This window comes from Myxine glutinosa, chromosome 8 (genome assembly GCF_964187855.1).
Source record: "Myxine glutinosa chromosome 8, kmMyxGlut1.1, whole genome shotgun sequence".
NCBI classification, from domain to species: Eukaryota; Metazoa; Chordata; class Myxini; order Myxiniformes; family Myxinidae; genus Myxine; species Myxine glutinosa.
Window position 1 is genome coordinate 163,722,605 of NC_136268.1, and position 24,844 is coordinate 163,747,448.

General features: G+C 39.5%; 1 protein-coding gene across 1 annotated transcript in view; it reads left to right on the plus strand.

The window, feature by feature from the left end:
• Positions 1–24,844, plus strand: part of LOC137433231 (glutamate receptor ionotropic, delta-1) — an 889,585-nt gene that overhangs the window by 537,114 nt on the left and 327,627 nt on the right. The window contains exon 8 of the mRNA XM_078784012.1: positions 5,119–5,238. Coding sequence (XP_078640138.1) covers positions 5,119–5,238 — 120 coding nt within the window. The remainder of the gene's footprint in view (positions 1–5,118; positions 5,239–24,844) is intronic.

A 24,844-nucleotide genomic window follows, 5' to 3' on the forward strand; every position in this document is an offset into this window, starting at 1 on the left:
ATATTTTCAAAAACAATGTGGAATATATTTTCAAAAACAGTGGAATTTATTTTCAAAAACAATGGAATATATTTTCAAAAACAGTGGAATATATTTTCAAAAACAATGTGGAATATATTTTCAAAAACAGTGGAATATATTTTCAAAAACAGTGAAATATATTTTCAAAAACAATGTGGAATATATTTTCAAAAACAGTGGAATTTATTTTCAAAAACAATGGAATATATTTTCAAAAACAATGTGGAATATGTTTTCAAAAACAGTGGAATATATTTTCAAAAACAATGTGGAATATATTTTCAAAAACAGTGGAATATGTTTTCAAAAACAATTTGGAATGTTTTCAAAAACAATTTGGAATATGCTTTCAAAAACAGTGGAATATATTTTCAAAAATAGTGGAATATATTTTGAAAAACAATGTGGAATATATTTTCAAAAACTGGAATATATTTTCAAAAACAGTGGAATATATTTTCAAAAACTGGAATATATTTTCAAAAATAGTGGAATATATTTTGAAAAACAATGGAATATATTTTCAAAAACTGGAATATATTTTCAAAAATAGTGGAATATATTTTGAAAAACAATGTGGAATATATTTTCAAAAACTGGAATATATTTTCAAAAACAGTGGAATATATTTTCAAAAACAGTGGAATATATTTTCAAAAACAATGTGGAATATATTTTGAAAAACAATGTGGAATATATTTTGAAAAACAATGTGGAATATATTTTCAAAAACTGGAATATATTTTCAAAAACAGTGGAATATATTTTCAAAAACAGTGGAATATATTTTCAAAAACAATGTGGAATATATTTTCAAAAACAATGTGGAATATATTTTGAAAAACAATGTGGAATATATTTTCAAAAACTGGAATATATTTTCAAAAACAGTGGAATATATTTTCAAAAACAGTGGAATATATTTTCAAAAACAATGTGGAATATATTTTCAAAAACAATGTGGAATATATTTTCAAAAACAATGTGGAATATATTTTCAAAAACAATGTGGAATATATTTTCAAAAACAATGTGGAATATATTTTCAAAAACAATGTGGAATATATTTTCAAAAACAGTGGAATATATTTTCAAAAACAGTGAAATATATTTTCAAAAACAATGTGGAATATATTTTCAAAAACAGTGGAATTTATTTTCAAAAACAATGGAATATATTTTCAAAAACAGTGGAATATATTTTCAAAAACAATGTGGAATATGTTTTCAAAAACAGTGGAATATATTTTCAAAAACAATGTGGAATATGTTTTCAAAAACAGTGGAATATATTTTCAAAAACAATGTGGAATATATTTTCAAAAACAATGTGGAATATATTTTCAAAAACAGTGGAATATGTTTTCAAAAACAATTTGGAATGTTTTCAAAAACAATTTGGAATATGCTTTCAAAAACAGTGGAATATATTTTCAAAAATAGTGGAATATATTTTGAAAAACAATGTGGAATATATTTTCAAAAACTGGAATATATTTTCAAAAACAGTGGAATATATTTTCAAAAACTGGAATATATTTTCAAAAATAGTGGAATATATTTTGAAAAACAATGGAATATATTTTCAAAAACTGGAATATATTTTCAAAAATAGTGGAATATATTTTGAAAAACAATGTGGAATATATTTTCAAAAACTGGAATATATTTTCAAAAACAGTGGAATATATTTTCAAAAACAGTGGAATATATTTTCAAAAACAATGTGGAATATATTTTGAAAAACAATGTGGAATATATTTTGAAAAACAATGTGGAATATATTTTCAAAAACTGGAATATATTTTCAAAAACAGTGGAATATATTTTCAAAAACAATGTGGAATATATTTTCAAAAACAATGTGGAATATATTTTCAAAAACAATGTGGAATATATTTTCAAAAACAATGTGGAATATATTTTCAAAAACAATGTGGAATATATTTTCAAAAACAATGTGGAATATATTTTCAAAAACAGTGGAATATATTTTCAAAAACAGTGAAATATATTTTCAAAAACAATGTGGAATATATTTTCAAAAACAGTGGAATTTATTTTCAAAAACAATGGAATATATTTTCAAAAACAGTGGAATATATTTTCAAAAACAATGTGGAATATGTTTTCAAAAACAGTGGAATATATTTTCAAAAACAATGTGGAATATGTTTTCAAAAACAGTGGAATATATTTTCAAAAACAATGTGGAATATATTTTCAAAAACAATGTGGAATATATTTTCAAAAACAGTGGAATATGTTTTCAAAAACAATTTGGAATGTTTTCAAAAACAATTTGGAATATGCTTTCAAAAACAGTGGAATATATTTTCAAAAATAGTGGAATATATTTTGAAAAACAATGTGGAATATATTTTCAAAAACTGGAATATATTTTCAAAAACAGTGGAATATATTTTCAAAAACTGGAATATATTTTCAAAAATAGTGGAATATATTTTGAAAAACAATGGAATATATTTTCAAAAACTGGAATATATTTTCAAAAATAGTGGAATATATTTTGAAAAACAATGTGGAATATATTTTCAAAAACTGGAATATATTTTCAAAAACAGTGGAATATATTTTCAAAAACAGTGGAATATATTTTCAAAAACAATGTGGAATATATTTTGAAAAACAATGTGGAATATATTTTGAAAAACAATGTGGAATATATTTTCAAAAACTGGAATATATTTTCAAAAACAGTGGAATATATTTTCAAAAACAGTGGAATATATTTTCAAAAACAATGTGGAATATATTTTCAAAAACAATGTGGAATATATTTTGAAAAACAATGTGGAATATATTTTCAAAAACTGGAATATATTTTCAAAAACAGTGGAATATATTTTCAAAAACAGTGGAATATATTTTCAAAAACAATGTGGAATATATTTTCAAAAACAATGTGGAATATATTTTCAAAAACAATGTGGAATATATTTTCAAAAACAATGTGGAATATATTTTCAAAAACAATGTGGAATATATTTTCAAAAACAATGTGGAATATATTTTCAAAAACAATGTGGAATATATTTTCAAAAACAATGTGGAATATATTTTCAAAAACAATTTGGAATGTTTTCAAAAACAATTTATAATATGTTTTCAAAAACATTTGGAATATGTTTTCAAAAACAATGTTGAATATGTTTTCAAAAGCAATGTGGAATATTTTCAAAAACAATTTGGAATGTTTTCAAAAACAATTTGGAATATGCTTTCAAAAACAGTGGAATATATTTTCAAAAATAGTGGAATATATTTTGAAAAACAATGTGGAATATATTTTCAAAAACTGGAATATATTTTCAAAAACAGTGGAATATATTTTCAAAAACTGGAATATATTTTCAAAAATAGTGGAATATATTTTGAAAAACAATGGAATATATTTTCAAAAACTGGAATATATTTTCAAAAACAGTGGAATATATTTTCAAAAACAGTGGAATATATTTTCAAAAATAGTGGAATATATTTTGAAAAACAATGTGGAATATATTTTCAAAAACTGGAATATATTTTCAAAAACAGTGGAATATATTTTCAAAAACAGTGGAATATATTTTCAAAAACAATGTGGAATATATTTTCAAAAACAATGTGGAATATATTTTGAAAAACAATGTGGAATATATTTTCAAAAACTGGAATATATTTTCAAAAACAGTGGAATATATTTTCAAAAACAGTGGAATATATTTTCAAAAACAATGTGGAATATATTTTCAAAAACAATGTGGAATATATTTTGAAAAACAATGTGGAATATATTTTCAAAAACTGGAATATATTTTCAAAAACAGTGGAATATATTTTCAAAAACAGTGGAATATATTTTCAAAAACAATGTGGAATATATTTTCAAAAACAATGTGGAATATATTTTCAAAAACAATGTGGAATATATTTTCAAAAACAATGTGGAATATATTTTCAAAAACAATGTGGAATATATTTTCAAAAACAATGTGGAATATATTTTCAAAAACAATGTGGAATATATTTTCAAAAACAATTTGGAATGTTTTCAAAAACAATTTATAATGTTTTCAAAAACATTTGGAATATGTTTTCAAAAACAATGTTGAATATGTTTTCAAAAGCAATGTGGAATATTTTCAAAAACAATTTGAAATGTGTTTTCAAAAACAATGTGAAATGTTTTCAAAAACAATGTGGAATATATTTTCAAAAACAATTTGGAATATGTTTTCAAAAGCAATTTGGAATATGTTTTCAAAAACAATGTGGAATATGTTTTCAAAAACAATTTGGAATATGTTTTCAAAAACAATGTGGAATATGTTTTCAAAAACAATTTGACTTCAAAGACAACTGGGTTCAGAGTTTGTAAAAGCTAATTATGATGGGGCAGACAGACACGTTATATTTCTACTTGTTGTGGGTTATACAGGACTCTGGGCTGAGCGTAAAACTTGAAATCCTCATGGTTATATGTATGGAATATCAAGCAGCTGATTGCATATACCAGGATTGGCAAGTCTGGGCAGGTGGAGATGGCCAGGGAGTGTGAGAATAGCAAATAAAGGATGCATTGTGCTGTGCCACTAACCTTTGAGGGAAATAGCTGGTACCATGGCAAAGGCAATGAATGGCTCCATGAATGTACAATGTAGCTGGGAGATGGGTGCTGGAGGGGGGTGGATCATGCACAAATTATAGGTGCTTTGGAGGATTTGGCTGATTTGGAAACAAGAGCAGGATGAGCAATTAGACATTTCTTGGAAATTAAGAAAAACCATTTTTTATCAATGCTCTTTTGCCCTTCAGCTGGCCATCTGTTTAGTTATGCAAATTTGGCATATTTTTGACCACCCCCACCCACCCCCATAAATACCCCCTTATTCCTATCTCTTCCTTTCCTTTTTCTCCACAATCCTTCCCCAGTCCCCCTTACTTACCTTCTCTCTCCTATCATTCTCCCTTATTTTCCTTTTCTCAATGTTAATTTTGTCATTTATTTTCACCTCCACCCCAATACATGTGTTTATAATAAATACATGGACCAACCTTTAATCTACCTCCTCGTTTTTCAATGTGCCACTCCAGGGACGGGTGAGTGGTCTTTCAGGAATCATGGATTTCGGGGAAGATGCTGTGAACCACAACGTGCAGTTTGAGATTTTAGGAACGAGCTACAGTGAACTCTTTGGAAGGGACGTTCGCCGGGTGAGTGATTTGTGCTGTGCTTGTGTTCACCTGGGACAATAAATAAAGCAGGGGATCCAAACACAACTTTTTTTTTCTGAAAACCATTGGAAATCATAAATCACGAATTTGAAAGGAAACATTTTTTGAACTTTTTTTTGCCAATCACAAAGTGTCGAAAAAAGCCGTAGAGTGTCCATTTTCGATTTCACCAGTGACGTCACCCAATGAACTCATCTTGATGCAAATGGCGGTTTACATAGAGAACATTGTATTTGGAGCTCGGATTCCGATACTGATGAAAACACCGGTCGAATGTTCACGACAGATTGGTATGTTTTGTTTTTCTGTTCAACTGAAGTTGATCAGGGATTTTGCATCAATTGATAAATCAGTTATATTCCTCCAGAAGAAATACAGCATGACACAGCACGTACACAGCATGGACACAGCACGGACAAGCACGGCACAGCACGGTAACAACACAGCACGGCACAGCACGGTAACAACACAGCACGGACACGGCATAGCACGGACACTGCACAGCACGGACACAGCACAGCATGGGCATTACAAGACACGGCGCAGCACGGACACGGCACAGCACGGACATGGCACAGCACACACACGACACAGCACGGACACGACACCGCATGACACGACACAACACGGAGACAGAACGGCACTGGAATGACGCCGCCCAGGCACACTTGGACACAGCCGACCAAATGGGCATCGAGTGCTTTGTCCCACCATCGCAGGCAGACCAGGTGTCCTGTATGTTATGGGGTTGTCCCGTTTATTACTTTCCCGGGACAGGACACCGTTTGTGTCTCTGATCGTGCTGTGTCGTGTCTGTGCCATGCTGTGTCCCACAGTCGTGTCGGTGCTGTGTCCATGCTGCATCAATGTCCTGCCCCAGTAGAGGGGGAAAAGAAAGGGTGGTGGCGAGGTGAGACCCGGTTGCCGACAGGCCAACTCAGGTGTTTGATTCAACGCTCAAATCGCCCGTGTCCATAAACTGGTAGCTCGGTAGAGATGGTCTTACAGTTTTGACCGATGGCTGTTTCTTCCACTTAATTGTGGGGGTATCGCGCCTTTTCTCTCTGTTGTTTCATAACAGTGCTCTGTAAAATGTTCCGAGCACAAAAGTTAACATTTCGGGGGCCCGATCCACACTCGGATATTTTGGAAAAAAATCTTGTCCAATTCCTGGCAATCCTCGGATGTTTTTGGCCATTGGTGTCGCATGAAACCATATCGGTTTGTGTTACTACAACCACCAAGGAGGCGTCGATCCGGCATGTTTGTAGAAACTCGAACATTATTTGCTGTTTGAGTTAAATCGCACCGCAATGTAACCCGCAGACATTGTACATGGCGGTCGAATTCCTAGTGTGACGTCACGGCAAATCGTGAGGAAGAAGAAGATTTCACAATTTAATCGCAAAATTACCCACTATTAAAATAAATTGAAAAAATACCACCTTTAGAGGCCATTTTTCCCCGCAGAGCAGGGGTTGGCCTTTTTCGGGCACCGCGGTCCCCTTTTTGAAGCAATGCTTTATGGCCGGATGCTCTTCCTGCCGCCAACCCTGTTAGTCGCCTCTTGCGACACACAGGGAATTACCAGTGAACTGGTGCTCAATTTGCCGACCTCAGAATGATGACAGGCTGAGTCAACCCCCCTGGCGTTAATTCAGCGATCGACCGGGATTACGAACCCAGGATCCTAGGATCCCAAGCCGGCACCTTAACCACTAAGCCAACACCAGGCTATTTAAAAAAAAGAAAAAAAAAGTTGGAAATCGGAAAAAAGAAATTATATGATTTTTTAATGGTATCAAGGGATCGATTAGTGTTGAGGTGGTCTGAGCTGTTCCCCTTTAAGAGAGGTGTTTATAAAGTTCAAACAACTATCTATATATAATGGTGCAAGTGTTTCTATGTTTGTATATATTTATGTCCGCTCTTCACCCATTGGTTGGACAGCTGACCTGACTCCACCCACAAATGTAACCTGAAATACTTAACCGAAAGTACTCAGAGGACCCAAAAGACCCTCTCCCCCCCCCCCCCCCCCCCCACTCCACCCCTCAATACCCCCAAAGGCTTACAAGTTCCTCAACAAGACCTAGAAGACCCTGAGAACCATAAATACCCCCAAAATACTCCTAAAGGACCCAGAGGAACCAAAATACCCCAAAGACTAATAAGACTGAAAAGACCCTGAAGGTCATTATACTCTGGACATGCTGCTTCTGCTGTCTCAACAATGGATGGAGGCCCTCAACGTCAAATAAGAAATCAGAGCTGTCTCCCTTGATAGAGCTGTCTTGACATATCTCGTGCCTTCGATATGGTCTGGCACCCAGCACTGCTCACCAAACTCTCCTCATAGGGTGTCCATGGAAATCTCCACACATGGCTTGCGGACTTCCTCTCCGGTCACAGTCAACGTGTGGCCCTGAATGGCATTCTCTCATCTCCTCTTTCTGTTCAGGCTGGAGTTCCCCAAGGCAGTGTACTGGGCCCTGTGCTTTTTGGTATTCATCAATGATCTTTCCAACTCTGGAAAATCCTCTCTATCTCTTTGCTGATGACTCCACTCTCTGCCGCTCCATATCACAACCCTCAGATCGGCAGGCAGCAGCCTCCTCACTTTCTGCAGACCTGGACAAAATCACAAAACTGGCCAAACAAGTGGATGTCTTTCAATCCGGACAAATCTCACACTCTCACTTTGTCTCTCTGAAAAGACCATCTGGACAACTCTTCCATCTACTTTCTCAACAATCCCCTTCAATAAGTTTTGTCACTCAAGCTTTTGCATCTCACTTTCAGCCATGATCTTTCCTGGGAAAACCACATTTCCAAGCTGGCCTCCAAAGCCAGTCGCTGACTCGGCATCTTCCATCGTGCGAAGTCCTTCCTTGGCACCTCTGAGCTCCTCACCACATACAAATATTTAATCGGCAGCTTGATGGAATACTGCTCTCCCCTTGGGCTGGTGCTCCTGCCTCACACCTAGCTCGGCTTCACGCTGTCGAAACCAAAGCTTTCAGGATCATTGGAATCTCCCGTTATGATGCTGATTCTGAGGGTCTTTCACTCGCTCACCGCCAGGCAGGTTGGTGGTCTTTCTCTCTTCTACTGACTCCTCTCCGGCCTAGCTCCCCCAGCTCTTTCTGTGTTGTGTCCCCCTAATATTCCTGCAGGATGCACAAGAACTGCCAGCAACTCTCTTCTGGTGAAACTGCCAAAATTAAGGCCCTCTCCTCTCCTTCACTCTTTTACTCCTCTTTTTTTTCCCGCCTCTGGAACAAACTCCCACACTCTCTTCAATCCCTCTCCTCCCTCCAGGTATTTAAAATAGCTGTTCACCACCATCTCCGATCTTCCCCCATCCAAAAACCTTGATCTTTTCTACCCCCGTTAATACACCCCAAATCCACCTCTTTCAATGTCCGACTTTATTCCTGAAATTCCTTGTAGTGTCAATTTGTTGCTTTCTCTCATATGCAATTTGTTTTATTGGAAATTGTCTTGTACCTTGTATTGGAAATTGTACCCCTTCCCTCCCCCCCAAACCCCCCTCATCCCCACACCCCCCTCCCCAGCCCAGCAGCCCTCTCCCTTCCACAGATTTCCCAATGCCCCTGTTGTCTGCCGTTGTGCTTGTTTGCTTCCCTCTCTCTCCCCATCTTGTCTTGTGTGCTTCCCGCCCTCTTTCCTTGTCAGACCCCAAAGATCCTGAAAGTCCCCAAAGTCTCCAAAGACTGAAAAGACCCCAAAGACCCCAAAGACCGAAAAGACCCCAAAGACCCCAAAGACCGAAAAGACCCCAAAGACCGAAAAGACCGAAAAGACCCCAAAGACTGAAAAGACCCCAATGACTGAAAAGACCCAAAAGACTGAAAAGACCCAAAAGACTGAAAAAGACCCAAAAGACTGAAAATACCCAAAAGACTGAAAAGCCCCAAAAAACCCAAAAGACTGAAAAGATCCAAAAGACTGAAAAGATCCAAAAGACTGAAAAGACCCAAAAGACTGAAAAGACCCAAAAGACTGAAAAGTGCCTGCAGACCCAAAATACCCTTAAAGGGGAACCCAAACGCAATTGTTTTTTTTCCTGAAAAACCATTGGCAATCATTAATGACGGTCTAATTTGAAGGGCTTTTTTTTCTCTCAATCACAAAGTGCTGAAAAAACCCTAGAATGTCAATTTTCGAGATTGCCAGTGACGTCACATTGTGAACTCACCGTGATCCTGCGGGCGACGGTACATAGAGAAACAGCGCATTGCGAGCTCGTTCTTTCCGATACTGATTGGGGGGGGGGCAGGGGAGGAGGAGGTGTTTGTGGTGTTCGTGGGGTATTGTTAGCTAGGGTGATGGTTGATGGGGATTGTGAGGGGTTGTGAGGGGCAAGGGGTGTGGGGTGGTTGTGGGTGTTGTTAGATAGGGTGACGTTTGATGCTTTTTTTTCTGGAAAATTGAGATGCCTCAAAAACCAAGGCTACCTACGTTTAACAGAAATCAGCAAGGGCAATATTGCCAAAGGAAATCAGCAAGAAAGGAAATCAGCAAGAAATTCATGTTAAAGTAGTTGTGTCAGCAGAAAATATTAAATGGCAAAAAATGTGTTGCACGCTTGGAACAAGATCGCCCGTAGAGCGGGTAGCGGGTACTCAGCGAGTATAAATAGTCCAAGATGCGTAAAAAAAACAACAGCTAAAGTCAAAAATGTGTATAATTTTCTAAGAAAACAAAAATAAGGAAGAAAACATTTTAAAATACATATATATATGTGCTGAAATATGTTGAAGAATGAAATTATCTTTGGTATATATTGGGCTGTTATGAGTAGGCCATTCCTAAACGACTTCAATGCACAACATAGGTCGAAGCGCAGAGGTTATTTCAGGTCAAAAAATGATTTGTTCACAGCTATCTATGTAAATCCCATGTTCGCCTCTGGAAATTGGAATCAAGCTGGGTTAAAACCAATGGGGTGGTGTCCTTGCGCTCATTTATAAATTAGACAAGGAATGTTGAACAGCCAAAGTACAGCTCACTTCCTCATCTAAACCATTGATCGCCCGGTGTCGTAACTGATTTAGGTCCGTCTCGTCGGCCATAATCTTCTCCCTTAAATTTTCAAACAGTAAAAGCCACCCGAGGGAAATCAGCACAATGAGGCACATGTTGATTTGTGTGCCGATATGTGCTCCTGCCTGGCATCGGATGCCACACGGCCGGCAGCTCTATCAATGGGAGCCGAGCCTTCACCTTGGTGGGGGAAAACGTGGGGGTGGAGGTAGAATGGACGTGACAGGGTGAGGGAAAATAAATGAGGGCATCGGCACACAGACGACATGTCAAACTAATGGAGTTTGTCGCCATTGCTTGCCTCCTTTACCAGGAACACGACTTTCACATGAACGTCCAAACCCTCAATTTGATCAAAACGCAGACAACATCCATTCATTCAATTTGTCAAATTCAATATGTGAAACATATTTCAGGGAACATCCGGAAAACGTTGTTTTTTTAATTGTGGAAATAAATCCATTTCCACTGTTAATGAGCTTGTCTGTGATTGTCCCAACTAGCGGAGAGGAGACATAATCCATGGGAGGCAAAAGCTGGAGGACAAAGTCTGTGAAATGGATGGAGCTATTGAGAGCAGTCTTTCAGCTTGGATGGCAGTGCCGGGTTGGATGGCAAGGCTTTGGCAGTGCCAGGGTGTGGAGCAAGGCTTTGGCAGTGCCAGTGTGTGGAGCAAGGCTTTGGCAGTGCCAGTGTGTGGAGCAAGGCTTTGGCAGTGCCAGTGTGTGGACAAAGCTTTGGCAGTGCCAGTGTGTGGAGCAAGGCCTTGGCAGTGCCAGGGTGTGGAGCAAGGCTTTGGCAGTGCCAGTGTATGTAGAAAGGCTTTGGCAGTATCAGGGTGTGGAGAAAGCCTTTGGCAGTGCCAGTCTGTGGAGCAAGGCTTTGGCAGTATCAGGGTGTGGAGCAAGGCTTTGGCAGTGCCAGTGTGTGGAGCAAGGCTTTCGCAGTATCAGGGTGTGGAGCAAGTCTTTGGCAGTGCCAGGGTGTGGAGCAAGCCTTTGGCAGTGCCAGGGTGTGGAGCAAGCCTTTGGCAGTGCCAGGGTGTGGAGCAAGGCTTTGGCAGTGCCAGGGTGTGGAGCAATCCTTTGACAGTGCTGACGCTAATCAACAGAAGTTTGTCAATATCCATTCAGCACAGTGTCAATGCCGGAGTGATCGACCATCACTGCTCGGCCACCGGGTGAAGCGTCGCTCGATCGACTAAACCGATGGATGCAAACTTTACAAAGAACATCCCTTTTACAAAAAAATGTCAACTAATGATATTCCCATTAGATTTTTATCATGTCTCACCACCCCTCCCCCTCCATGAGGGTTCCTTATCTCAGTTGTTACTGACAAAGGTGGACTTGGCTGTGCAGTTCGATGGTAACCTGTGTGCGTGTGTGTGCATGTATGTGTATGTACAGTATGTGCATGTGTGTATGTGCAGTCGTCGTCAAAAATATTGGCACCCTTGCACTTTTTTCAAATAACTCACAATTCTCTCTAAAAATAAGTTGAAATTGATAAAAGTATTTTGTCTCCACAATTCTTTATTTCACTGTTAATATTACAGAACCTTTGTTTTTGATTCAGAACTTAATATATCCTTTTAAATCAGAAAATATATAGAAACTAGCGGGGTCACCCGTGGGAATCCCACGGGCATGGATGTGTGTGACATTTCGACATATTGAGTTAGATGCTGCACCTGCACATTCAGTTATATAAAATGGTTACTGGCAATTGATCACATCCACAAATGATGTAATCCACACAATTTATGTACTTCACATAACGTTAATAGGAATACATGCCCGTGTAGATGGGAAATACAGTTTGTTTGAAAGAAATCACAAATATCAGAAGAAAGTTTTTTTAAATTTAGAACTATTCTCACTCAGAGTTAAACATCACCGTAATATTATGCGGTTGCTTCAACGTTTTCGGTGAATTATATGTCATCATTGTGAGATTTTTTGGAATTTTTTTTTCGAAATGAGCTTTTTCTATTTAAATAAACGGCAAAAAAGCATCAGAACAGCTGTGAAACAGCATCAAAACAGCAGTGAAAAAGCATCAAAACACTATCAAAACAACAGTGGAAAGCATCAAAACAGCAGTGAAAAAGCATCAAAACACTATCAAAACAACAGTGGAAAGCGTCAAAACAGCAGTGAAAAAGCATCAAAACAGCAGTGAAAAAGCATCAAAACAGCAGTGAAAAAGCATCAAAACAGCAGTGAAAAGCATCAAAACAGCAGTGAAAAAGCATCAGAACAGCAGTGAAAAAACAGCAGTGAAAAAGCATCAAAACAGCAGTGAAAAAGCATCAAAACAGCAGTGAGAAAGCATCAGAACAGCAGTGAAAAAACAGCAGTGAAAAAGCATCAAAACAGCAGTGAAAAAGCATCAAAACAGCAACAATGGTCCGGTGATTTTTAAATCACCACAACTAAATGTGTCGGCGTAATTAACTATTTTCCTTCGTGCCCTCTTTTTGTTGCCTGAATGGTGTCACTGCAGGACCTCCGGGTAAACAACATTATGGGTGAAGATTCCACTGTGGCCATCAATTTTTCCCTGTTGGCCATTACTGACTACCTTTACCTTGACATCCTCAAATCGTTTAGCACGCGACAATGCAACATATAATTGGCCATGGCTGAAGACGGGTTCTGGTAAGTAAATCCCAACTTTGTGTAATGTTTGACCTTGACTCTTGTTTATTGAGAAAGAGAATGCCACACGAACTGGAAATTGATGGCGTTTGAGTACGAATGGTAGTGTTGTATCGGAAGGTGCAATACTAATCCTGGGTATAAATGTGCGTGTTCCTTTGTGACTGCCAGAAATTATTTCTCCGTCTATTATGTTTGGCAACAATCTTTTAACAACCAATCTTGCACCATTGCACAGTCCCTGTTTCGGATCAAAGTTACAGAGTAACATGATGACAGCACCATCTTTGAGACGAAGTTTGTGCAATGGCATTCCAGAAGGAGTTAATTGATTTAGGAATTCCATAGGATAATTTAGTGCCTCTTCAGGGTCATCACAGACAATGGAATCAGCGCTGAAGTACGTCTTTTCTTCCCCAGGAAATGCATCCAGTATCTCATCGTTGATCACAAATGTGGATTCATTCTTTGGACACAACACGGCTCGTTGTGCCAGCGCATCGTAGTTTGAATGGATTTCGTTCAAATTACCGAAAACAGCCTCTGCTAAAGAAATGTTGTCTTCTACACAGATACGATCAGGCAGTCGTATTAAATCTGAGTCAGGAATTGTTTCCACAGTCCCATTTCCAACCGACAGTAACCATTTTGAGAATTCTTCATCATCATTAGCTCTCATATTTGATGTTAAGTTCAGCTGTTTGAACTTTGGCCACAACTTGCTACGCTTGATGCATGTGGCGATGATTGCTGCAGGTGCAGCGCGAGGTACAACGGGCAAAACCTGCCTGAAGTCCCCACCAAGAAGTAAGACCTTTCCACCAAAAGGAATGTTGTTGCTGGTTACATCCCGGAGACATCGATCAACAGCCGCTAAAGCATATGCTGGAGCCATAGGTGCTTCATCCCAAATGAATAGGTTGGCCTTCCTTAGAGCATCTGCATCTTTACTCATAGATGATATGTTGCATGTGGAGTTTTCCAAAATGGGCACTGGCCATTTAAATCGATGGTGCGATGTACGGCCCCCTGCTAGCAATGTTGCTGCAATGCCCGAGTACGCCATTGGAAGAACCAAATGACACTGGCCTCGCAAGATGTGCAGAAGCGTATTATAGAGAAAGGTCTTGCCACTTCCGCTCGGTCCATCAACGAAAAACAACCGGTTGCCTGTGTACTGGTCCCTACAATGAACAGCCTCATCCTCATTTCACTGCTGTAGGACCTCATCTACAATTTGGATTTGGTCATCATTTAGTAGTTGTCTGTTGTTTTCACCTTTTTCATGTTCATCTCCCGGTACGTACTGATAATCATCGCTCGAAAAATCTTCAACAGTGTTTGGAGGTACTGGTAACTGAAATGCTTCCAAGGTCTGTCCATGTCTCAGGAGGAAGGACTGTATTTCTCGCAATGCCATGAAAATACTCTGTTCCAAGATATGGCCGCTGTGCACAAAATCTTCGCAAAGGTCGTTTTTATATTTTTCCCACAGTGCCGACGTGTCTGTTGGTGTGCAGAATATGCATAGGGTTGCAAAAAGAGATCTCAATTGTTGTGGCATGGCAAAGATAACTCCATCAGCTAAGGACCTGTCCCATTCTGTATCATCTTCTGTTAAATGTAATTTCCTGGCTGCATCCTTGTATGTTTCACAAACTGCTCCATCTACGGTTCTGAGATCTTCAAATGATGTTTTACCAGGGCAGTGCAGCAGGAGTACACGAAGATGAAAGCACTCAATGTCCATAGGGCTTGCCGAAACCATGCGTCCGATAACCTTGTTCCAGCCCCGGCGTCGAAGTTTCCATGTCTTTCGTCCATCTTCAAATACGTAATATTTTGGAATGTCATGGTACAGATAACTTCGTGCCTCAGGGTCTCTCTGGTTTAACTGAAACCAAGCTGTAAGTGTTGTACCCCTATGTCGTACAATGGCTTCTTCCTCGTTACCATCCCTGAACACAACAGTCTTCAATTCAGGTAAGTGTACCGCAAGTCTGGTGATGGAATGGGACTGTTTGTGCATTTCAAATTCCATCAATCTCCATGCTGCCTCTGGGGCACTGACATATCTGCAGTCCAAATAGGTCTTTATTTCGTCCACCTCCACTCTCCCACGCTCTCGAATTTCGATGCTGGCACAGTCATGTCCCTTGTACACATATTTAAACAAGTACTTTATACTCTTTATGCTTGCGCAAACCTCAATGTTGATGTGTGCTCTGTACTTCTTCAGTAAATAAGCATTGAATGGGACCACAAATTGGCAATCAACATCGGTTCCATGAACGGTTATGGTGGGTCCATTTAGGGGATGCTTGTAAAGGGCATAGCCATCTATGCTCACAAGTGTCTCTGCAGCATACGCTTTTGGAAAGCCTTTACTGCACACTCCATCTTTCACACAAATCGAATGGCGATTTAAAGTGCCACACGGACCATGTATCATGTGAGACTTCACCAAGGAATGGATCTCTGGTGACTCATTTGAATTAGGAATTTGTGCGGAAACAATTCTGTCAATGTCTTCGGCGGTACAAATTTTATCTTCTTGGCACAGAATGAGTAATATGTGGGCATGCGGTAGGCCACGCTTCTGATACTCGACGACGTAGAGAAATGCACGTACTTTGCCCAACATGTGCTTCTTCGTTATATCGTCGATTAACTCTTTTAATTTCAGATGAAACACGCGTGCCACTAAATCTGGTCTGCCTTCAGCTCGTTGGTGTTGTCCGATGTTTTCTTGTATCTCTGTCCATTTTGGATTACACGTGAACGTGATGAAAAGATCTGGTTTTCCGAATTTGCGAACAATGGCCATAGCATCTTGGTAGTTCTGCTGCATAGCTCTTGGACTCCCTGGAAAACTCGACGGCAAAATGATGATACGACCGACAGGACGTTGGTTATCAGCAGCAACGTTCTGGACGTGGTCCAGTAGTCCTCTGTATGCCATGGCTCTAAGGGTTTCCTGATTTTGTTTGAAGTATTGCAGTCGATTTGCTTCTGCCTTGCAATATCCGTCGACAACATACTGCTGGAACAATTTCCCAGAAGAATGGATAGTGCTGAATTCATTTCGAATAGCCAGTCGGTAGGCATAGAATTCACGATGAGTTACCTTGTTTCGAACCGCAGTTTGTCGCTGGTGAGGCATGTTTATCATCCATCCAGGCTCGCCATGTGGAAAGAGAATGGGATATGTCATGGGATCAATGTGAGAGGAAAGTGGAGAGAGATTGTGTAAGCCCTGGTCATGCAAATGAACCTGGAAATCCCTGTTTGCAGGTGGTTCACCATCTTGTCCACTAACGAAGACAGCAGCAATTTCATCAGCAGTTGGTATGTTGTAACGTCTTTGGTCGTCTGCACACAGTCGACGAAAATGCATTTCCAAGGTAGAAGGGAGGCGATCTTCAAGGACAGCTTTCCTGATTTCTTGCTGTTCACGCTCGAACATAGTCTTGTAACATATGACATAAGGATTAACGTCAGATAGTATGTTGTGCAGTTCTGCCATCAATTCTTGCAAACATCTGTGATTCTCAGGTCGATTCATACGTTCCTTCGTAGCTTGAGCTGTATCCAAAATAAATAATTGTGCAAATTGTGCTTGTTCATGTACATGTGATGGATGTAATGGACCACAGCGATGGTAAATTTGACCGTGGATTTTGAAACAGTACGGTCCATTTCCTGGAGGAGATGACATCTGAGCACCCATTGATGCAAAAGCTAATGCCGAATTGTAATTCTGGATATTGTCTCGGAAGTTGCGACATTTTCCATCGTCACCCTGATAAAGTTGTTGCAGTCGAGCAGGTACGGCAAATAGTGGAGGCAATTTAACTTTTCCCTTGGAACAACACAGTGTAAATCCATCCCCTTGTCCTGTTCATTCATTTGTGAAATGGTGTGCAGAACAGTACACACATGGTGACGTCATTGGACCGCAATTATGTTCTTGAACAATATTATCGGATACTTCGGCCGGATTCATTATGGCTGCGGTTGTATATGTTTGCTGAGCACTCCAACGTCTTTGTTGCTCAGCATGCTGTGCGAGTCTGTGTTGACGTTCATCGACGGTCTCATTCTCACACCTCATCGTTGTTGCAGCAGCATCCTGTGCGAGTCTGTGTTCATGTTCCTCGACTGTCTCGTTCTCCCTCCTCATCGTTGTTGCAGCAGCATCCTGTGCGAGTCTGTGTTCACGTTCCTCGACTGTCTCGTTCTCCCTCCTCATCGTTGTTGCAGCAGCATCCTGTGCGAGTCTGTGTTCATGTTCCTCAACTGTCTCGTTCTCCCTCCTCATCGTTGTTGCAGCAGCATCCTGTGCGAGTCTGTGTTCACGTTCATCGAGGGTCTCGTTCTCCCTCCTCATCGTTGTTGCAGCAGCATCCTGTGCGAGTCTGTGTTCACGTTCCTCGACGGTCTCGTTCTCCCTCCTCATCGTTGTTGCAGCAGCATCCTGTGCGAGTCTGTGTTCACGTTCCTCGACTGTCTCGTTCTCCCTCCTCATCGTTGTTGCAGCAGCATCCTGTGCGCGTCTGTGTTCACGTTCCTCAACTGTCTCGTTCTCCTGTCTCATTCGTTTTCTTGCTGCATCCTGTGCGCGTCTGTGTTCACGTTCCTCGACTGTCTCGTTCTCCCTCCTCATCGTTGTTGCAGCAGCATCCTGTGCGAGTCTGTGTTCACGTTCCTCAACTGTCTCGTTCTCCCTCCTCATCGTTGTTGCAGCAGCATCCTGTGCGCGTCTGTGTTCACGTTCCTCAACTGTCTCGTTCTCCTGTCTCATTCGTTTTCTTGCTGCATCCTGTTCAAGTCTGCATTGACGTTCGACGACGGACTCGTTCGCCCTTCTCATTCGTTTTCTTGCTGCATCCTGTTCAAGTCTGCATTGACGTTCGACGACGGACTCGTTCGCCCTTCTCATTCGTTTTCTTGCTGCATCCTGTTCAAGTCTGCGTTCTTCATCGACTGTGCCATTCATTTTGGAAATGGAAGTTTCCACGCAACGCATGAATTGTCACGATCGTCAAGAGGAAGTGTCTCGTCATCATCAAAAGACAAATAAATTACATTGTGAAAATTAAAGATTTCAAATAAACCTATTTAAAGTGTATGCGCAAATAACTAATAAATAAAAAAACGAAGAAATATCTCTCGGTAATTTCCTGAACCATATTTTACTTCCGGCTAATAATGTTGAATGAAATAAAAACGAAGAAATATATGTCGTTTTGTGATGACTGTCATCAAAAGTAAAAGTAATATATCTTAACGGAAAAGAAAAAGCGAATTTTAAATATATGTCGACTGTTATTTTAGGCGGTGTATTTTCGTTTATCATCATGGCGTGATTAAAAAAAAAAAATCTCTGCATTTTCCTCTCCAATACCTCCTCACACTTTACACACACACCGGCCCATGTTTACATATACACACACACACACACACACACACACACACACATATTATACCCACACACATATACACACACACACACGTACATCGACACACATGCACACACACACACACACACACACACACACGTACAGACACATATACACATTACACATATACACATATGTATACACATATGTATCCACATACACACACATATGCACATTATACACATATATACATCTCCACACACACACACACACACACACACACACACACACACACACACACACACACACACACACACACACACACACACACACACACGTACAGACACATATACACACACACATATATATACACATACACACACACAGACATATATATACACATACACATACAACAACAACATGAATTTTAAGGCCATTTCCCCTGCTAGAGCGGGGGTTAGCCTACATACACATACACACACATATATGCACACACACACACACACACACACACACACACACACACACACACACACACACACACATATATGCACGCGTTCGCGTTCACACACACACACACACACACACACACACACACACACACACACACACACACACACACACACACACACACACACACACACACACACACACACGTCCCACATGTATATATCCCACATCCCACATCCCACATGTATATACATGTTTAAAGTGTACGTGCCCTTCCGCCCTCCCCCGCCCGGCATCGCTGGGTACTTCTGCTGGTAACTCATAAAATAAAAACGAAGAAATATCTCTCGGTAATTTCATGAAACTCGGTGGAATTGGATGAAATTCGCTCGGTGAATTCACTCGGTGTATTCGGTTCGGCTCGGTTCACTCGGTTTAAAGAAAAAGCGATAATGTCGACATGTTGCCGTCTGTGTCATGTTGGGCGGTGTATGATACATGTTGGGCGGTTGTTGGCGGTTGGGCGGTGTTGGGCGGTGATATGGTGTATTTTTAAAAATATATCTCTGCATTTTCCCGCGTTGCTGACACCGAGTCCAAAACCATCGATAAAAATGAAATCAGAGGGTGAGTTAGATTGGAGATAAAGGCGTGAGAGAGACTCAAGAAGGCCTTGAAGTTACGGGCGTTTGAGATTTCATTTCGTTCTATAAACGGAAACTTTCATCGGATTTTCTTCCCGTTTTTTTTCAACCGAGTCTAAAACTATGTTAGCGACTGCGAAAAATGAAATGATATATCGAATTAGAATTGAAATAAACCTGTGTGAGAGAGAAAGACAGCACGGGCCTAACTAAACAGGCCTCAAAGCTATTCGAGAAGGGGGAGTGGGTGGAGCTACTCTGCAAACCAAGTAAGCCACACCCCCGGACAGACGTCCAACAGACAGACAGACAGACAGACAGACAGACAGAATCACCTATGTCTATTATAATATAGATGGCATTGACAAGATTAGTGACACACGAGACTTAATATTTGGTGGCACGACCTTTGGACAAAATACCTGCAGTCAAGCGCTTCCTGTAGCCATGAATGAGCTTCCTACACCTCTCTGCTGCAGTTTGTCCCACTCTTCTTGTGCAAACCGCTCCAGTTCTTCCAGATTTGAAGGGTGCCTTCTCCCAACTGCTGTTTTAAGATCTCCCCTCAAATGTTCAATGGGTTTTATATCTGGACTCATTGCTGGCCACTTCAGAACAGTGCAGCGTTTTGTCTTGAACCATTCTTGGGTGCTTTTTGATGTGTGTTTGGGGTCATTGTCCTGCTGCAAGACCCATGACCTTTGATGGAGACCCAGCTTTCTGACACTGGGTTGAACATTGCGCTACAAAATGCCTTGGTAATCTCCTGATTTCATGATGCCATTCACACATTCAAGGTACCCAGTGCCAGATGCAGCACAGAACTCCCAAAACATCACTGAACCTCCTCCATGTTTGACTGCAGGGAAGGTGTTATTTTCTTTGAAGGCTTCATTTTGTTATCTGTAAACATAGAGATGATGTGCTTTACCACAAAGATCAAATTTGGTCTCATCTGGCCACAGGACATTCTCCCAGGAGTTTGGCATAATACCTCCACCATCAAAGGTGGATGGAGGTTATGTTTCACCCCTATCCGTTTGTCTGTCCGTTTGTTACTTGGCCCAAATTTTTTTTTTTTTTTTGCAAGTATGTTGATCACTCCGGTTTGTGTGTGTTTGTTTGTGTTTGTTTGTCTGTCCACTCACTTATACTTGCCTACAGGTCACAATTTTAAACCGATCTTCACAAAACTTTACTAAACGGTAGAGTTCGTGTCCCGACAAAATCCTATATATTTTTGGGGTCAAAAGGTCAAAAGGTCAACATAGGCCAAAGGTCAACCTTAAACAAAAAAATTCTATAATCCTCAATTTTCATCCGATTGACTTGAAATTTAAAATGGATATACATATCGTCAAACTGAATTCAACCATCAACTATTTTTGAGATCAACATGGGCTAAAAGGTCAACATAGGCCAAAGGTCAACAACCATTTCAAATTTCTAAAATGCTCAATTTTCATCCGATTCACTTAAGCTTTGAATAGGATTTACATATCGGCTTACTGAATTCAACCACCAACTATTTTTGAGATCAGCGTGGGCCAAAAGGTCAACGTAAGCCAAAGGTCAACCACTTTTTTTCACATTCTACAATCCACAAATTTCAACCGATTGACTTGAAAGTTGAATAGGATTTACATATTGGCTTACTGAATTCAACCACCAACTAATTTTTGAGATCAGCATGGGCCAAAAGGTCAACGTAAGCCAAAGGTCAACCACTTTTTTCACATTCTACAATCCACAAATTTCATCCGATCGACTTGAAATTTGAAGAGGATTTACATATCGGCTTACTGAATTCAACCACCAACTATTTTTGAGATCGGCTTAGACCAAAAGGTCAACATAAGCCAAAGGTCAACCACTTTTTTCAAATTTTTCAAATCCTCAATTTTCATCCGATTGACTTGATATTTGAATAGGATTTACATATCGGCTTACTGAATTCAACCACCAACTATTTTTGAGATCACCATAGGCCAAAAGAGCAACATAGGCCAAAGGTCAACAACAATTTTAAATTTCTAAAATCCTCAATTTTCATCCTATTGACTTGAAATTTGAATTGGATTTTCATGTCAGCTTACAGAATTCAACCACCAATTATTTAAGAGGTCAAAAGGATGCTCTACTGACTGCCATTCTGCTTTGTTCTCTTTTGCCAAGTGTCGCTCTATGAGTGATTCTTTTTGTTACTTGGCAAAAAAAAAAAAAAAATTCTTGCAAGTATGTTGATCACTCTGGTTTGTGTGTTTGTGTGTGTGAGTGTGTGTGTTTGTTTGTTTGTTTGTGTGTATTTGTCTGTCCGCTCACTTATACTTGCCTACAGGTCACAATTTTAAACTGATCTTCATGAAACTTTACCAAATGGTAGAGTTCGTGGTTCGACAAAATCCGATATATTTTTGGTGTCAAAAGGTCAAAAGGTCAACATAGGCCAAAGGTCAACCACCTTTTTCAAATTTCTAAAATCCTCAATTTTCATCCGATTGACTTGAAATTTGAATAGGATTTTCATATCAGCCAACTGAATTCAACCACCAACTACTTTTGAGGTTAAAAGGATGCTCTACTGAGTGCCATTCCATTTTGTTCTGTTTTGCCAAGTGTCGCTCTTTGACTGATTTTTCATTTGTTTGTTTGTTTGAGATATTTTGTTCACAAACAAAAAACAAAGTTGTGGATGGATTCAGACGAAATTTGGCAGATATGTAGCGTATGTCACAAGGGCGAAATGGCTAGATTTTGGTGAAGATCCGGATTCGGCTACTAGAATGTTTCAAGTGATTCTTCACCATTGGGAAGTAGGGCCAAAAAGCAATACATAGCAGGATATCTCAAAATGTTGTGGACAAATTTGGATGAAACTTGGTGGATCGGTTGGGTGTATGACAAAGACAAATAGTTTCGATTTTGGTGGAGGTCTGAATATGGATTCGGATATGAGAATTTTTTAATTTTTTAAGTGATTCTTCACCTTTGAGTGATATGGCCAACCAGGTGGAGGTATGCTCTCTACTGAGTGCCGTTCTAGTTCAGGTGTGTTTTGGCAAACTCGAGTCCGGCTGTCTTATCAATGGGGTCCTCCTGGGTCTCCTACCTTAGAACTCCCTTTCATTGAGTTGGCGATGGATGGTGCGAGTTGAAACTGTCATACCTTGTGTCTGAAGGTCAGCTTGAATATGTTTGGCAGTTGATTGAGGTGCTTTCTCCACCATTCGAACAATCCTTCGCTGCAATGTTCGATCAAGTTTTCTCTTGCATCCACATCCAGGGAGGTTGGCTACAGTGCCATGGGCCTTAAACTTCTTGATAATATTGCATACGGTGGACACAGAACATCAAGGTCTCTGGAGATGGACTTGCAGGCTTGAGATTGTCCATGCTTGGCTACAATCTTGTGTCTGACCTCCTCAGACAATTCTCTGGTTTTCTCTCTTTCCTCCATGCTCATAGCGGTACACACAGTGACACAAAACAGCAGAATGACTCCTTTTCTCCATTCAAATTGGTTGAATGAGTGATTTTTATATTGCAAGCACCTGAAACTGACCACAGGTGAGTTCAATTCCAAAGTAAAGGAGAATCACCTGCTTGAAATCTAATTATTTCTTACAACTTCTAAAAGGTGCCAATAATATTGTCCAGGCCATTTTAGGATTTCTGTGTGGAATAAGCTAAGATTTAGCAATTGTTTCATCTTTTTTTTTTGTTTTGTTCCACTGCTAACCAAAGATATACATTTTTGAATATCAAAATATTTTTTAATTTCAACAATTTTCTGAAAGAAATGGTGCATTATTTGAAAAAAGTGCAAGGGTGCCAATATTTGTGGCCACGTGTGCGTGCGTGCGTGCGTGTGTTGTATCGGTGTGTGATCATCTGTTTGATCGAGGAACTCCCAATCCAACACATGGAAGCAATTCTGGACATGATTGATCATAAAATGTACAAAGGAAAACCTAAAGAAGTGAATCGTAGAAAAGACAATGATATCGTCAAAATTATGTTTGATAACAAAGGGGTGGAAATGATCAATATCGAGAAAATACTTCAACATAAGGAAGTGTGGAGTAAACGTCCAGAAACAATACAACAGAGAGAGCGACCAAGAGTTGTGTACACTTTGGGAAATTTAATTCGGGGAAAGATCTTCAACTACAAGGACACTGTACAATCTATAGATGTGGAGGAATGGTTAAATAACACACATCATTGTAATTGTGAACATTCCGCATTCAAAGATCCACGTCATAAACACGTCATCACAGGTGATCTCAGAATGGAGAGTTCAAATGGAGAGAATGAAACTTATGACGTCATAGGTCACGTGGTTCGGCCGCCATCTTGGAAAAATCGAAAAACTTTGCACCTCTATATCTCGGAAACTGCTGAATAGAAAAAAATGAGACATGACTCATTGTAAAGAACTCTCCATGCGGCCACTTACACTCTCCATTCTGAGAGCATGCATGGAGAGCACACTTACAAAAGGACCAAATTATAGAGAAAACAAAAGAATAAACTGGAATAAAGCAATGGAACTTACAATGATGGGATTGGGTGAATGGATGAGAGAACAAATTGATAAACATAAAGTCCCAAACACACAAATGGCTTCATGGTTGGAGGAGGTAGAGAAACATGTGAAAAGGAGAGTTGTTGATTTGAAAAGAAAAGTTCGAATCAATAATCCGAAGGCAATTTTAAACAATCCAGAGACACGTGGTTGCTTAAGGCAGCTTCAAGCACAATATGTTATTGTTCCAATTGACAAAGCAAATAATAATATCGCATTTGTATGTAAAACATTCTACATTCAAACACTTTTGGAAGAATTGGGCTTAGACACGGGAATTTCAAAGACCTACAAAATAAGTAACGATAACAAAACAGACTTGATACAACACCAGACAAATCACTCAACGGTGGGAAGACTGCTAGTTCCGGATAAACACCATGAATTACCATTTATTTACTGGATCCCAAAAATGCACAAACACCCTTGTACGATGAGGTTCATCATCGCAAGTAGAGAATGTAGTTTGAAACCTTTGTCGGGCAGTGTAACAGCGGCAATGAAAATAATCTATAAATGCTTAAAAACTACCATGGAAAAGTGAAGTTTTATTCTGGTATTAAGAAATTCTGGATCATTGACAATTCCAAACCGGTAATCGACAGTGTCCACAACATTAATAACAAGGGTAAAGCAAAATGTGTTTCAACTTTTGATTTTTCCACATTGTACACAAACATTCCACATGACAAGCTGGTAACCGCATTGGACAGAGCAATAGATAAAGCATTTGCAGGAGGTAATAGAGTATACATTAATGTATATCAA